Consider the following 14,841-nt stretch of genomic DNA (forward strand, 5'->3'; position numbering starts at 1 on the left):
GAGAAGGTTCCTGACTCCCTCTGGGAGGCATCTTTGTATAGGGTATGAGACGCAGCCCAGAAATTGTGAGCTGCACTTGGCAGGAGCTGTCCCCACCTACCCTGTTGCTACCTAGCTCTCTGGAGGCACGTGTGTCAGACGCAGGCAAAGATCTGGCCCCACAGCAGGCAAAGCAATGTCCTACAGGACCCCGAGGGCTCCCCACCAGACCTGGAGGATTCAGAGACAGCACCAGGCGTCCTGAGACCTGACCGCAATTCTGGGTGGCTGGGGCGCCATCTCAGGGCCAGTTATGTAACATTTCTGGGTCTTGAGGCCGGGTTCAGACACCTGCCAATGACTACGGGGGTGGGGGGGGGCGGTGTCAGGTGGGGTGCGGTGGCATTTATAGACTTCTATGCAAAATGACCTGGCCCAGGACACAGGAAGGCAGCTGGGCAAGAGGCTGGGGGGGACCAAATTTAGACAAAGCTTCAGTTGTAAGGAGATGAGGCTACAATGGAAGGTTGGGCTGGGCCTGGTGCTGGGGCACAAGCGCCCCCTCCCGCATCCACCCCCCACCACCCCCAAGTAAAGGCCTTTCCAAAGGGCAGTTTCTCAACTTTATTAGCCTGGAGCTCCTCCCTGCCAGCCCCACAGGCTGGTCCCCGGGCACAGTGAGCAGGACTGAGGTCAGACAGTTTCAACCCCTGGCCTCTGGCAGCCTGGAACAGCTGGGCCAAGGGGTCAGCAGGAGCAAAAGTCCAAATTCTGGCACTTCAGGTGTGGCCGGCTCCTGGCCAGGCCCAGGGTGAAGCACGGCACACCGCAGCGGGTGGACAGGGTGCCGTGGTCCTCTCCTGGCAGAGGGTCCAGCGTGGGGCAGGGCCAGGCCCTGCATGGGCAGCGTTCCTTCCAAAGCTGCGACTAGGAGCAGTTGGTGATCCTGGCCAGGAACTGCTGTGCCCACCACTCGTCCAGGTCGATGGGTACGAAGTCTGCAGGGGGGCAGAAGGCTGGGCAATGATGTGCCTCCCGGGCTGACCAGCGTCTCCCACCTCGAGCTGACCACAAGCCCCTCACCCAGACCCCAACTGTAGCAGATGCTGGGAAGAATTGGGTCAGGCTCCAGTCCTCTTCCCAACCCCCTGGGGCAAGAACCTGGCTGAGCCAGATCAGGGTTGGAGGAGGTGGAGGGGACACCCTGAGGGCGGGGGAGGGCTCACTCTGCAGCCGGGGGTTGGGGGTCCTCTCCACGTATTGCACTGGCCTCGGCCCGCTCTCACCGGCTGGGCCACCACCCAGCTGCTGCTCCACTTGCTGCCAGGCTGTGGGGAGAGGATCGTCAGGCTGAGCCAGGCCCCTGGCACTGTGTCTCCCACCCCAGGGCATGGTGGCTACCCTGGACCCCAGCCCAGAACTGGGAGTGGGCAGCCTGCTGGATGGTCACAGGAGAAACAGGCAGAGAACCCAGGAAGAGCCCAGGCCTCTGGCAACTTCGAGTGAGGTTACAGTGGGAAAAGGACCAGTGGCCCAGGTCACACCCTCGGGCCTCAGCACTACCTTCGGACACAAATCGGACGTTCTCCTCGTGAGCCAGTGTGTAGGTCTCCTGGGTTCCCTTGAGGGACGGGGATGTGGCAGGTGGCCGCCGGCCATTCACCCGATTGAACACGAGCCTCGGCCCTGGACTGCAGGAAGGCGGAAGAGATGGTCAGCAACTGTTCCAAGCCCAGGTGTTACCTGGCAGAGCTCCCGGAGCAGCCTCAGGCCACCCTCACCACCCCTGGGCCAAGCCCAGCCTGGGCACTTCCCTGAACCACAGGAAGGCTGTGTGCTGCAGCCAGTGGCCAAGGCCTTTGTCGTGCAGGCCTGCGCCCCCAGCAGCTCAGTTCACAACTGCAGCCCCCCGACCCTGAGCCAGGCCTAAGACTGCAGGGGTGGAGTGGGGCCTCTCTGTGTCCCCAGATCCCCTGCAGAGCTCCACGCTCAAGGCACATAGGCGGCCCTCCAAGGGTCTCAGGCACCCCCACTGCCACCAGCCACCCACCTCCCCTGGACCAGCCAGGCCTCCATCACCCTAGGTTTTGACCTGCGTAAAGGTCACTTGGCCCAACCCCACCCACCAGGCGCAGTTCTTGGCCACTTTCTCCCCCACAGAAGTCTCTCCATCTCACGATGCCCCCCAGTGTGGGATGAAGGACCCAAACAAGAGCTGACGGCCTTTGCCCTTCCCTCTCCCAGCTGCCCCAGGTCCCCAGGGACAGCTCCTGGTCTGGCTAGACAGCACCAAGTGCTGAGTGGGCCATCCTGAGTAGGGAGGGTGTGACTGCAACCCTGGCCCACCCCTGCAGGCCCCAGATGAGGGGCTATGCTCTTGCCCACGGGGGCAGGAATGCTGAGTAAGGAGATGGCCCTGGGTGCTGGAGCTCGGCCTGGTGGGCATTCGATGTCCAGGTGGCCACTGGGCCCATCCCGGCCAGCCGGGCCCAGGGCATTGGTTGGGCTGCCCTGGCCAGTGGCAGCTGGCCCAGCCCTGTGCACATGAAGCCCGGGACAGGGCCGTGGAGAGTGCGGGGCCCACACCTACAGCAGGAGGTGGGAGCCGGGAGTCCTGGGCTGCACGTGCCACTCCGCCAGGCACTCGCGGTCCCGCCGGCCTGCTCGCCATCCTGGGCTCAGGTGCCCCACCGCCGCTGGGGTTTCCTCCTCAGTTGAGAGGGGCACTAAAATAAAGAGGAGCGTCTTGAGGGGCACCAGTCCCACCAGCTCCAGGCTGGCAGGGTCAGGTGGCCACGTAGAATGTGGAGGGGCAGGGCTCCTCCCAGGCCTGAGCTATACCAACCAGAGGGCATAGCTATTTGTCCTTAACTGGAACAGCCCCTCGCCTGCTACCCTTAGCCCTAGAAAAATTTGGAGACTGAACATCAAAGAAGGAAAAAAAGAACTGCAGTCAAAGGCTGTAAATCGCAAGTACCTAGACGGTGGCCTGGCCAGGGCTGAGAAGGGGCCCCAGCAAGCGGGCACCTGGCCGCCCACTGCCGGCAGTTACATAAGGCAGTTCTGCGGGCCCTCTGGGGGAAAGGGCACAGCTCCCTGTGCACCTATGGACGAGTCCAGCGTCCGTCTTCCCCACCCTTCTCTGTGCCAGCGCCCAGGGACTCGGCCCGCAGGAAAGCCCCGCCCACAGGCAAGCTCTGCCCACGGCAACAGCAGCACCGGAATCCCTGCTAGGTGCCTGCTGATACAGGCCTCGCTTCCTTTTACTTAACCCCCTTCACTACTCTCCAAGGTAGACCACCCACCCGTTTTCAGCCCAGGAACCTGGGTTCAAGAGAGAAGTGACCTGTCCAAGGTTACATGTGGTGAGTGGGTGGCAGCATCAGAACTCTATGCCTGTCTGACCCCAAAGCCCACAACCCAGTACAGCTTCCAAGCCCCCTCCTCCACCAGTCCACCTCCCCTGCACCATCAGGTGGCCCCATTTTCTCTTCTCCCCAACAGTTGATCTTATTCTCTCTCGCTGGAAGGGAGAACTCATCACAGGCACAGACTCATGTGGCCTGTCTACCACCACGGGCAGCGCCCGGCCAGAATCTGAGCCCGGACATTTAGCAGGTCAAATGCTTTGAGCACCTGTGGTGCACCAGGCACAGAGGGTGCAGCAGTGGCTCAGACTCCTTCCTCCTGGGCAAAGTCTGAGTGAGGGAGGGTGGACAGGAAGTCTGGGTGGAGTGATTTCAGAAGTTTCAGAGGCTCCTGGTGTGGAGGACCTGGTGGCTGCTCTGGCCTCCCAGCGGGGGTACTCTTCAAGGTCCCTGAGACTGGCAGGGGGCAGCTCAGGGAAGGAGTGACCTCAGAGAGAAGGGGGGACGGCATGACCAGCACACACTCTGCCTTCCTGCCACTCCCCTGTACTCACAGTGCCACACAGGACTGCAGCAAGCTGAGGGGCCAAGCACCAGCACCCCCCTGAACCCCGGGACCTGGCAAGTTGCAACATCTTAAGGGCTCTGCTTTGTCTTTCCCATCTCTCTCCCCAGCACCCTGATCCTGCCACAGACGCACATTTCCTTCCCCATTCCCCAGCAAAGGGGCCATGGAGGAAGCAACAAGTTTCTCCAGGTAAGGGGCGGGGAAGGCTCCCTGCTTGGGTGATTGGGGGGGGGGAGACTACACACCTATGCCTTATTCCCTCCCCTGGGAGGTAGGGCGGCTGTGAGGACCAAGGCTGATGTCACAGGCAGTGTCACAGCACAGCTGGGTCCTGGGAAGTGCCCCCCAAGGTCCCACTCACCCCTCTCCCCAGGATGCACTTGTGGCCGGCCTGGAACATTTTCCTCACTAGGACCAGTCTCAAAGTGTCAACATGCTCCTAGCAGGAGGCCCCAGGAAAGGGCCTCAGCCAAGAAGGGTCCTCACAGGCTGCCCGCACCTGTGGCATCTGAGGCCAGTAACTGAGGGAGAAGGTCAGGCTGTGGCCTGCAGCACACAGCCCCCACCTCTTAGCCAATCCTGGAAGCTGTTTGTTCTCAACTTGGGAAGAAATCCCAAGGCCTGGTCAGCGCTGCCTCCGGGCCCTGAGTCTGCTGCCCCCACCCATCCACAGCCCAGCTCAGGAGCCCTCAGGCCTGTGTGGGCCTGGACTAAGCCCTGGGCCCAGAACATGCATAGAATAAATGAAACCAGAAGCCAGGACCTGAGCCAAAAAGTGAAAGGTTCAGTCCTGGGGGATGGAGGATATGACCTCCAGGTCACAGTCACTTGGAGGCCAAAGTGGTTGAACTGAGCCTCCTATGGCAAAAATGCTGGTCAAGAAAGGCGGAAAAACCACAACTCCAGCAAGCCCCGAGCATCTGCGGGGGTCTCCGCGCCCAGCCAGGGTGTTTGGGGTGAAGGGCAGAGGCAAGCAGTGGCCTGGCAGGGCCAGAGGGAACCACGTGCACTTCTCCCCCAGCTGCCCCGCAAGCACGGCGCTGGCAGCCTCCAGCCGCGGGCAGAGGCAGGCCACCTGCGGGCCAGCGTCCTGGGCCACCGCGCTCCCGCCCTCTAGGGCGAGTCCCCAGCAGTTCGTCTCAAGCCCCAAGGTCGGCCCAGGCACCTGACTTAGCCGCCCGGAGCCCCTCAGATCCAGGAGCCGGTCGGCCTTCTCCCGACTCGGGGTCCGCGGGATCCCAGAGGACTCGGAGGTGTGTCACGCACATCCGGTCCAGCCCCCTCGGACCCAGCCAGGTGCCAGGTGAGGAGGAGGTGCGGTGCCAGAGCTGCACGCGCGGGCGGGGTCGGCGTGCTCCGCCCCCTCCGCGCCCGCCCGGAGCATGTGGCCCGATCTCCGCTAACCTTTCCCCAAGGTCACCCTCAAGGCCCCGCGGCGGCCGGCGGGGGAGGGGAGGGCCGGGCTCCGGCCGCGGCCGCGCGTCTCACCTCGACAGGGGCCAGGGTCCCGGCGGCTGCGCCCGTGGGGGCTGCGGGGTCGGCGGCGCGAGATGCCGGCATTTCAGGAGCTCGCCGAGCCTGCTCTCCACCTGCTGCTGCGTGGGACCTGCAGGCACGGGCAGGACGCGTCAGCCGCCGTCGCGCTGGGGGCGGGCAGCGCGTGCGGAACTCCGGTCGTCCCCTCCCTACCTTACCCGCCCCCGCTGCGCACCTGTGCGCCGCTGCGCGACCAGCTTGCTGGGTCCCTTGGTGATGGTGTACATGGTGCGGAGGGGCCGCAGCGCGCCCGCGCCCTCCGCGCCCTCCCCGCCCGCCGGCCCGCGGCCAGATCTCGCGCCCTCCGCCCGGCTGACACTCGGCGGGTGCCGAGGGCGCGGCCCCTTTAACGGGCGGCCGGCGCTGCGGGGAGGGGGCGGGCCCGCCACACACCCCCGGCCCTTAAAGGGCCCGCGCCGAGGCACGCGGCAGGGGTGGCGCTTGGGCCTTTGGGAAACTGGCTGGACCCGCGGCGGGGCCCGAGGCTGGGGTTGGGCGGCCGCAAGCAGCGCCCACCCCTCTGGCCCAAGGCCTAGGTCAAGGAAGTTCCCTGAGGCCTGGGCCGCCGTCCGCCACAGGAGGCTACGGGAGCCATAGGCACACAGACGTGGCGAGGTTCTGGCCCAGGCCTTCGGTGATGTCCAAGGAGCTGAGGCATTGACAGATGCTGGGAGTGAGCTGTGTGGACCCTGGAAGCAAGGGTATTCCCACTCACGTCGGAGACACTCCTCCAAGGTGCCTGGGTGGGCCTGGGCCAGTGTGCCGGTTCACCCAGTCATGGGACTGAGGGGGTCAGAGATGAGAAAAGGCGGTCAGCCCCCGGGTTCGGGCAGACATGACGCCGTGGGAATCTCCCTTTCATCCCATGGGGCAGGAGCAGAAAGTACATTCTGCCGCAGCTCAGCCTTCCATGCTGATGTTTGCCCCCAACGCCAGGGAGGTGGGAGGCCACTTACCAATCCAGGAGCATCCTGGGGGCTGGATCCTGGGGATGGAGAAGGTGGGTGAAGCAACCCAGTTTATGTCATTCCACAGGGGAGAAAGAGCACTTACTCCTCCAAATCCCCCAGGCAGTGGGGTCAGCCGCAAGACCTACTTCAGTGACAGTGCTTCAGGAGGAGCCAGACCTGCCTGCCGGAGGAGAGCGGTTGCTGTGCCCTAATCTGCCAGGCAGGCCCTTCCCTGGGGGCTCTACCCACAGGGTTCCTTCCTGAGAATTAGATAGAGATGCCCCTTCCTCCCAGTTCACAGGCTGCTTAGGGCTGCCTCAGGCTGCCAGTGGGGGCAGGGTCATCACAGGGTCTCACACACAGCAGCTTGGGTTGGGGGAGGGGGAACCACACAACTCTTGGGTTTGTGAGCCTGAGGGCCTTTTGGATTCTGCAGGAGGCACCCATCCTCCCTTTGGTTGAGTTCAATCCTTAATGCCCCCCCCCCAAAAAAAAACTCTGCCTGGGGTCATCCAGGGGGTGTGGCATCCGCCTCAGAGGCTTGTGCAACCACGTTGGTCCCTCAGGGCTCCTACACTGCTCCCACAAGTATTTGGGGAGGCTCAGTCGGGCCAGCACCAGAGCCTGGGGTGTGTCTCAGTCTGGGATCCGCTGCCCCGGGGGGCAAGGGGGCTTCCCCTCAGCACTGTGGCCCAGTGGGTTCCTGGAGGGCACCTAGCGCAACTACCCCCACACCCCACACCTGAGCGGGCCTGAAGCCTCCCACCCAGGCAGGGCTGAGAAGCCAGGTCAGGGGCTAGAGCACATCTTTCTCCTCGTATCCTGTCCAGACAACAAGTACTGTGTACAACATGGCGGGGGGGGGGGTGGCAACCAGCGGGAGGATGCCCCCAACCCCCTACCCCATGCACCTGTGTAGCTGCTGGTTGAGGTGGGGGCACTGGGCCTGCTGGGGCTCCTTCAGGGAAGTCTGCTTCCTGGGGCAGCTGTGCTGTCCTTCCTCCCAAGTCCCCCATAGCCCCTTGGCTCTGTGTCTTGTTCTACCCAAGGCCAAAGGATAAGACCCCTATCCCCGGCCCCAGCTGCCCACTCTGTGGGGCTGGGCTGAGCAAAGCCTGTGACCCTGAGAGGGGAGAGCATGCCCAGGGAGTCTGGGCATGAGCACAGCCCCTGGCCAAGCTGGCCCCCCTTTCCACCCGAGGTGCCCATCCCTCGTCCCGCCCCCCAGTTGTGTCAAGGCCACCACGCTCCTGCCCTGGTCTATGCTGGCTGCCCTGGTCTCCCTGGTGGCCTCGAGCACAATGCTAACTCACTCAGGCTGGGTGAGGGGCCCGCAGGGTGAGGGGCCTGGGCGGGCCTGTGTCCTGAAGGCATATGTTCTGGGCAGAAGGAGCCAGGCCCTGGGGTGGGGGAGTACCTCCCCCCAGGTTGACATGAGAGCTCCTCCTCTCCCAGGCACCCCCTCAGGCCAGGGTGAAGAGGGGAAGGACAGGGCCTGTTGATGAGCAGATAGGCCTGGCCTTGATGGTGGACAAGGCTGCTAGACTGTAATGTCCCAGCCCTGCCTACGGGCCTTGTCTGATGTCAAAGGTTGGGTCCAAGACCCCTTGGAAGGGCTCCAGGAAAGAGGAGCAGAACAGAAATGGTCCCGACAGGCAGGAGAGGAGGGGGTGCAGGACAGGCTGGGCCTAGGGGAGAAGTGAGAGAACCCAGAGGTCCCCAAAAGACACTGAGCTAAGGGAGAGGGGAGCCAGGGAGAGAAAGGCCCGGTTGTAGGGGACAGGCAGCAGAGGAGGGCAGGGAGGAGGGTGGGGCTGATCTCCCCCTGAGGCACCTTTCCAGCCTCACTGCTCCCAGGACTCAAGTGTGAGACCTGCTCTGGCCCCAGGACAGAGCCAAGGGGCGTGGGGAGGGCCCAGCCAGAGCCTGGGAGAGGTCAGGGTCTGGATGGGCCTGCAACCAAGATCTCAGTTTGGTTCTCCTGTTAGGGTAGGAACCCTGGCCAGCCTGGCCTTCCCTGGACTACACTGTCCATGACGGTGTGCCACCCTGCTAAGCCCCCGTAGAGATAGCATCTTGCAGCCGGCAACATTCCCTATTGTCAGAGAGCCTGGTAACCCATCCTGGAATTGGAGTCATGGGCAGTTGAAGAGCAGGCACGGGCCTCACCCAGCAGGCTGAAAAAAATGGGTGTCATAGTAAGGAAAGGCCTTTACCTCACTGACCCCAGTTAATCATAATAAAAACAAGTATTGGTTTTTCTCTTCTAAAAGCCTCTAAATATGATACAAAAATGTCATGTTAGAAGAGAAAGATGTTTAAGTTTTCAGTCATCCTCCATCATTTTTCAGATCTGAAATCCATGCCCTCACCAACCCAGACTAGAGGATGGGCTTCTGCCAATAAAGGGTGATCGGTGGCCCCCAGGAAAGGCTCCGGCTGGATGCTGCCACACCTGCCACCGAGTTTCTAGGGATTGCCCATTCCTTTTTTTTTTTTGGCCTCATGGCTTGCAGGATCTTAGTTTCCTGACCAGGGACTGCACCTGGGCCCTAGCAGTGAAAGTGTCGAGTCCTAAACACTGGACCTCCAGGGAATTCCCAAGGGATTGCCCATTCCCATACCCAAGTGCAGTGAGTTGAACAGTGGCCCCCCAAAGATACATCGCCCAGAACCTCAGAACATGACCTTATTTGGAATAATGGTCTTTGCAGATATAATTAAAGCAAGGATTTCGAGATAAGGTCATTCTGGATTAGGATGGGCCCTAAATCCAATGATGAGTGTCCGTGTAAGAGAAAGGAGAGGTATATTTGGACACAGAGAGACACAGAGAAGACCAGGTGAAGACAGAGGCAGAGACTGCAGTGAGCCTGCACAAGCCCAGGAACGCCTGGAGCCACACAGAAGCCGGAAGCTGTGATCACGAAAGGGCTTCCTGTAGGGCCACTGGAGGGAGCTGACATCTTTATTTTGGGCTTCTGGCCTGCAGAACTGTGAGAAAATAAATTTTTGTTTTAAGTCACCAAGTTTTGGGGTAATCTGTTATACTAGCTCTAGAAAATTAACATACAGAGAGAAGCAGTAGTGGGTGACGGTGAGGGAATGGGAGGGGAAGTGCCCAGGGTGCAGCACTGGAGGGCTTGGGAGGAAGTTCAGTGAATGGTGGGCACATGGGCCTGGACCTCAGGAAGGAAGCTGGACCCTGCTGTTGGCTCTGGACACTAGGGGGGCTTACTCCACAGCCCTCTGTAGATGAGCATGACTAGCAGGAGAGGCCCCTCCGGCTCCAACAGTAATCCGCAGGAGACACAACCCCAGGAGGTACCACTGAGCACAGGCCCAGGTCTGGGACACTTCCAGGTGTCCCATGTTCAGCATCCCCTGGGGGACTTGGACCCTCCCAGAGTCTGACACACATCTGGCACTTTACAGGAAATGTGTGCTCACACTTGTTCACCCAGCTCACACATGCTCACATGCATGCATTCACACACACACACACGCACTGTAGCAAAGGCCACCGCTTGGCTGCACCCAGCTGCTTCTGTCCCAGGCTCTGAGCTTGGAGAGTGCAGAGGGCAGGTGTCAGTTCCCACAGCATCCAGTCCAGAGTGATGAACGTGGCAGGGGGACGTCAACCTGAGGTCAAGTGCCGTTAAACAGAAGACGTTGCAGGGCATGTGGGCAGTTCCTCAAGTAGCACCATACAACATGGGGGAAGCAGGCTCCTTCTCTCTTACAGGACATGAGTGTAAAGGAAAAACTTCTTTCTCTGTACTCACAACACTTCTGACACCAAAAGTGGGGGGGTGGTTCTTATTGGTTCTCTAGTGAGAATGCTCTAGTTCTCTTTGGACACCAACTGGGTGTCCGACAATTTAACTGGATTCTAACTCTAACTGCCCAGCGTCCACACAGACCCACGGGCTGAGGGCTCAGTCCCTCAACACCACCCCCCACCCCCGCAGACGCCAATGAGGAGTCCAGGCTGTCACCTGTGCTTCTGAGCAACCAGATGTAAGTCAGGGTTCCCACTACCCCCTCCTTGGGTTCCATAACTTGCCAGAATGGCTCACAGAACTCAGGGGGACATTTTACTTATATTTACTGGTTTATCATAAAGGACACGACTGTGGAACAGCCAGGTGGAAGAGATGCCCTGGGAAGGTGTGAGGAAGGGGTGCGGAGCCCCCACGCCCTCCCTGGGAGCCACCTTCCCAGCACCTCCAAGTTCACCATCTGGAAGCTCCCTGAACCCCTCTATTTGCGATTTGTGTGGAGGCTCCATTACAAGAACAGGGCTGATTAAATCATTGGCCATTGGAGATTAGCTGTGTCTCCAGCCCCTCCCCCTCTCAGGAGTCAGAAGTCTGAGTAGGGCAGAAAGTTCCAACCCCCTAATCACAGAGTTCCCCTGGCAACCAGCCCCCATCCTCCAAGAGTCACCTCAATGGTATAAATCCAGGTAAGGCTGAAAGAGGCTTGTTATGAATAACAGATGCTCCTCTCACCCCATCACTCACGAAATCTTCAGGGTTTTAAGAGTTCTATTCCAGGAACCAGGACGAAGACCAAATATCTGTCTCTTATTATACTATAATATGACAGGGTGGCCCGTGCCCAGGAATGCCATGTTAAGCCACCAGGAAGCGTGGTGCCTCTCGAGTGGGCAAGGAGGGCTGAGGGGCCTGGTTGGTGAGGCCTCAGATGACCACTGATCATTACAGGTGACGGTCAGGGATTCACATTGAGGGACACCTCTTCTCCACCTGGAGACACAGAAACTGCTCAGCCAACAAACTAGGAGGTGAAGCAAAAGTGACTCAGGTAATGAAAACTCAGGGCCATGAAATGGGAAAGTCAGCTACGAAAAAAGGGTGGTCGTAATGCAGAATGCCAAAGGGGTTGTCTGGAGGCCGACGCACTGAGTGGAATTTTCGCATCTCCCGTCCCTAAGATGCAAGGTTGTCCTCCTTTTCTGACCACATTCAGACAGCGGCCTCTGGTCCCACTCTGCATGCCCCCGCAACAGCAATCCCAGGCTAAAGTCTCGGTCAGTGCCATTCTCAGAGCTCTTGTCAGAGCGACGTTGGGTATGGGGGGAGGGGTGTCTCACGCGAGAAAAAGTGCCCAGCAAAGGAGATAAGCTAGTCCTGACTGCAGAGCACGGTCTCCAGCCTGCTGAAAGGGCCCCTTCTGAGACATGGGCCCCAAGAAGACAACCAGGGAAAAACCGTGGACACAACACAAATCGGCCTCCCACTTGACTCAGAGGTCACTGACCCCGCACAACATCCGTGAACCCTAGGCTAGCGCTGGTCATCTCAGTGTCACAGAGAAGCCCTGAGCATCACAGGCTCAGTTCCGGCAGGCTGGGCCCGCCCCTCCCGGAGTCCCACCAGCCGCAAGGAGCCCCGCCAAGCACAACCCCGCCCACATAAGAGCCCCGCCCCAGAACCCCGCCCAGCTGCAGCCCCAGCCCCGCCCCAGCGGAGCCCAGCCCACCACAGGAAGCTCCGCCACACAACCCCACCCACCCGCAGCCTCCGCCCAGCCAGGAGCCCGCCCCAGCCACGAAGGCCCTCCCATGGCCCCGCCCCCACAATTTCCGAATGCCGCGGTTGCCGTGGTTTCCACAGAGCACGCTCGAATCCAGTCGGCTGCAAGCCCACGTAGCTCATCCCCGCTCCTTCCCCTCGAGTGCTGGGTGCCCGAGCGACACCCCGAGCCCCCCCACCATCGCGGACCCCGCCAAACCTGGTGCACCTAACCATTAGCGACGCATGCGCACCAATGTCTCTGTGCAGAGCCGGGAAGGCCGGTGTGGGAAGGGTAGTGGAGGAGGCTAGTAGTTGCGTCACAATCACCTAAGTCTCGCGGGCGAGTTGGTTACCAGCAGCGCCGCTGGTGTAGTGGTATCATGCAAGATTCCCATTCTTGCGACCCGGGTTCGATTCCCGGGCGGCGCATGTCGTATTTTTTCTTTCCCCTCAACTCAAAAAAACCCCGAGAGATTTCATAAAGGAAAGAAAGACTAGAGGGAAGTATCCCATTCCGATGCGACACGAACGAGACTACTTTGGAGTAACAAGCCCTATGAAAATGTGCCAGGACAGCCACGGGCACGGGGTGCTGAGCCAATGGGTGCCTGTAAACCAGCCCCCCCAAGCTCCTCGCCCCGTCCCCCTGCGGAGGCCGCGGCTCGCTACCCGCCTCTGCGGCTGCGGGGCCTTTAAGGCGCGGCGCGTGTCCTCCTGGGAATTGTAGTCTGTGGGTGTGGGGGGGGCGCCGGCTGCTCGGCGGCTAGGCCACAGCTCCCGACGGGCCCCGCGGTGCCGGACTACCACTCCCGACGGGCCCCGCGAACCACAGCACCACTCCCGACGGGCCCCGCGGTGCCGGACCACTACTCCCGACGGGCCCGGCGGTGCTGGACTAACACTCGTAACGGGCCCCGCCGCGCGGGACTAGAAGATGCTGGTGGCGGCGGCCGCCGAACGGAACAAGGAACCCATCCTGCGCGTGCTGCAGCAGTACGTGGACCCGGCCCAGCGCGGCGTCCGCGTGCTCGAGGTGGCCTCGGGCTCTGGCCAGCACACGGCCCACTTCGCGCGGGCCTTTCCCCACGCCGAGTGGCAGCCGTCCGACGTGGACCAGCGCTGCCTGGACAGGTGCGGCGGGAAGGCGGGACCCCGGGGGTGAAAATGTGCCCCGTCCCGCTGCCCTGGATCCCCACGCTATTGTGATCCCTCTAAGCCTCCCCCAAGTAGTGTTGCAGAAATGGCTGCACAGGCCACCCCACCCACGGGCTGCCTTCCCGCAGCATCTTGGCCACCACTCAGGCCCAGGGACTGCCCAACGTGAAGGCCCCGCTGTACCTGGACGTGAGGTGGGATTGGGAGCAGTGGGGCGGGATCCTGCCGCAATCTTTGGACCTGCTACTCTGCATCAACATGAGCCACATCAGCCCCCTGAGCTGCACCGAGGTCTGTGGGAGCGTGGGTGAGCTACCCAGGGGCCACCCACCTGCGTCGTGCGGCATTCCTTCCCCTGCACTGGGAGGGAGCGGGATGCCAGGTTTGCCCCGAATCAGAGACAGGGCACTCAGGCCGGGGGAGGTCAGGCTGAGATTCCAGTACTGGGCCCAGGGCTCTTTTGGGCCCTGGGGAAGGCTCCTCACTGCTCTCCTGCTTCCCCCACTTCCCAGGGGCTCTTCAGAGCAGCAGGACACCTGCTCAAACGCAAGGCGCTCCTCATCACCTATGGGGTGAGTGCTCCTGCCTGAGATGGGCCTCTCCTGGCAGGACCACCCCAGCTAGCCTTGGCTGTCCCCGCCTTTCAGGACTCCTTTCTTGTCTCCGTATTTTCAGTTGCCCTTTTCCCCAGCTTCCCATTATCACTGAAACACACCCAGGCCCTCCCCTCTCCAACACTCCTGTCATCTGCCAGTCTTTCTGCACCCCGTTGGCTCAGCAGCTGGTCCTCAGCTGTCCCGCTCTGGGAAGCAATGAGGGGTGTGTCCTTTCCATTCTGTGGGTGCCATCCTGCAAGTCTGCCCAGTGGATGACAGGGGATGGCTGAGCCTGTGGATAGTGGACAGAATCGTGTTCTCTGTCTCCACAGCCCTATGCCATCAATGGGAAGATTTCTCCCCAGAGTAACGTGGACTTTGACCTCACCCTCAGACGCAGGTCAGAGCTGGGTGGGTAGGGGGTTTGGTTGGGGGGCAGGTGGGCTGGGTAGACCCCCAGGCCGATTCCACCTCCTTCTCTCCTGCAGGAACCCAGAGTGGGGGCTGCGGGACACGGCCCTTCTGGAGAACCTGGGCCAGGCCAGCCAGCTGTTCCTGGAGAGGATGGTAAGTGGGGAGGACTGTGGTCACAGGCAGCCTCCCTGGGGACCAGGAGCAGCTTCTCCAGCCAAAGTATCTCCCCCAGGTGGACATGCCAGCCAACAACAAGTGCCTCATTTTCCGGAAAGAGTAAACCCCTTCTCCGCCATGCCTGTGTCCCTGGGACAAACCCAGATCACCAGCCCCTACCACCCTGGGCCAGACTATGGGGACTGGCCCTCCCCAGACTGGGGATTCTTAGCTAGTGGCCACAGGGCTGCTAAGAGCCTGGGAATAAAGTGTTTCCTGCTGTCCCATTGCTGGTATCTGCCATGCCTCCTCCTGGGAGCACTCCTGCAGGGTGCTGGGTGGGCAGGCTGTGTCTCCAAGGGTTCCATTCTGGGGACAAGAAGGGTCTGGCCTGTGGGTCAGGGCTTGGGGGCATCCTGGACTCTGCTGCTCCACTCGGGCAGAGAGGGGAGGGAGGGAGGAAGGACCCAGGGGCTGCTGAGACACGACTGAGCTGGCTGCCTGGCCCTCCATCCATGGGAGGTGATACCCACTTCAGAGGCTGGTTCTCACTGGTGCTCCCTGGTGACCTCAGAC

At 61.2% G+C, this 14,841-nt stretch overlaps 2 protein-coding genes across 4 annotated transcripts; one reads left to right on the forward strand and one right to left on the reverse strand.

The window, feature by feature from the left end:
• Nucleotides 1-594: 594 nt before the first annotated feature.
• On the reverse strand, nucleotides 595-5,876 carry MCRIP2 (MAPK regulated corepressor interacting protein 2). Of its 2 annotated transcripts, none has more exons than XM_082671286.1 (5): nucleotides 5,627-5,876; nucleotides 5,404-5,521; nucleotides 1,543-1,670; nucleotides 1,206-1,307; nucleotides 595-977 (listed from the first exon to the last, which is right to left on the reverse strand). In XM_082671286.1, the coding sequence occupies exons 1-5, from the start codon at nucleotides 5,676-5,678 to the stop codon at nucleotides 907-909; spliced, it is 471 nt and encodes a 156-aa protein (XP_082527412.1). In that variant the 5' UTR covers nucleotides 5,679-5,876; the 3' UTR covers nucleotides 595-906. The 2 variants fall into 2 exon arrangements, with proteins under 2 accessions (XP_082527412.1, XP_082527411.1); XM_082671285.1 differs by lacking the exons at nucleotides 5,404-5,521; nucleotides 5,627-5,876 and adding exons at nucleotides 2,570-2,705; nucleotides 5,081-5,223.
• A 6,920-nt stretch (nucleotides 5,877-12,796) lies between these two features.
• METTL26 (methyltransferase like 26) lies at nucleotides 12,797-14,552 on the forward strand. Of its 2 annotated transcripts, XM_082671551.1 has the most exons (6): nucleotides 12,797-13,075; nucleotides 13,228-13,390; nucleotides 13,612-13,671; nucleotides 14,028-14,095; nucleotides 14,184-14,262; nucleotides 14,342-14,552. In XM_082671551.1, exons 1-6 carry the CDS (start codon nucleotides 12,879-12,881, stop codon nucleotides 14,387-14,389), a joined length of 615 nt encoding a protein of 204 aa, XP_082527677.1. In that variant the 5' UTR covers nucleotides 12,797-12,878; the 3' UTR covers nucleotides 14,390-14,552. The 2 variants fall into 2 exon arrangements, with proteins under 2 accessions (XP_082527677.1, XP_082527678.1); XM_082671552.1 differs by lacking the exons at nucleotides 13,228-13,390; nucleotides 13,612-13,671.
• The last annotated feature ends 289 nt before the right edge of the window (nucleotides 14,553-14,841 follow it).

This window comes from Grampus griseus (genome assembly GCF_964374135.1).
Source record: "Grampus griseus genome assembly, chromosome: 14".
Lineage (NCBI taxonomy): Eukaryota > Metazoa > Chordata > Mammalia > Artiodactyla > Delphinidae > Grampus > Grampus griseus.

Excerpts from the sequence above, each read along its gene's own strand:
- MCRIP2 (XM_082671285.1), bottom strand. The coding sequence starts at position 5,183 with ATGTGCGTGACACACCTCCGAGTCCTCTGGGATCCCGCGGACCCCGAG. Across the intron at positions 2,706-5,080 it reads GCTCCGGGCGGCTAAGTCAG|TGCCCCTCTCAACTGAGGAG; the intron begins GTGCCTGGGCCG and ends TCTTTATTTTAG. Across the intron at positions 1,671-2,569 it reads CCCGGCTCCCACCTCCTGCT|TCCAGGGCCGAGGCTCGTGT; the intron begins GTAGGTGTGGGC and ends GCCTTCCTGCAG.
- METTL26 (XM_082671551.1), top strand. The coding sequence starts at position 12,879 with ATGCTGGTGGCGGCGGCCGCCGAACGGAACAAGGAACCCATCCTGCGC. Across the intron at positions 14,096-14,183 it reads GACCTCACCCTCAGACGCAG|GAACCCAGAGTGGGGGCTGC; the intron begins GTCAGAGCTGGG and ends TCTCTCCTGCAG. Across the intron at positions 14,263-14,341 it reads AGCTGTTCCTGGAGAGGATG|GTGGACATGCCAGCCAACAA; the intron begins GTAAGTGGGGAG and ends TATCTCCCCCAG.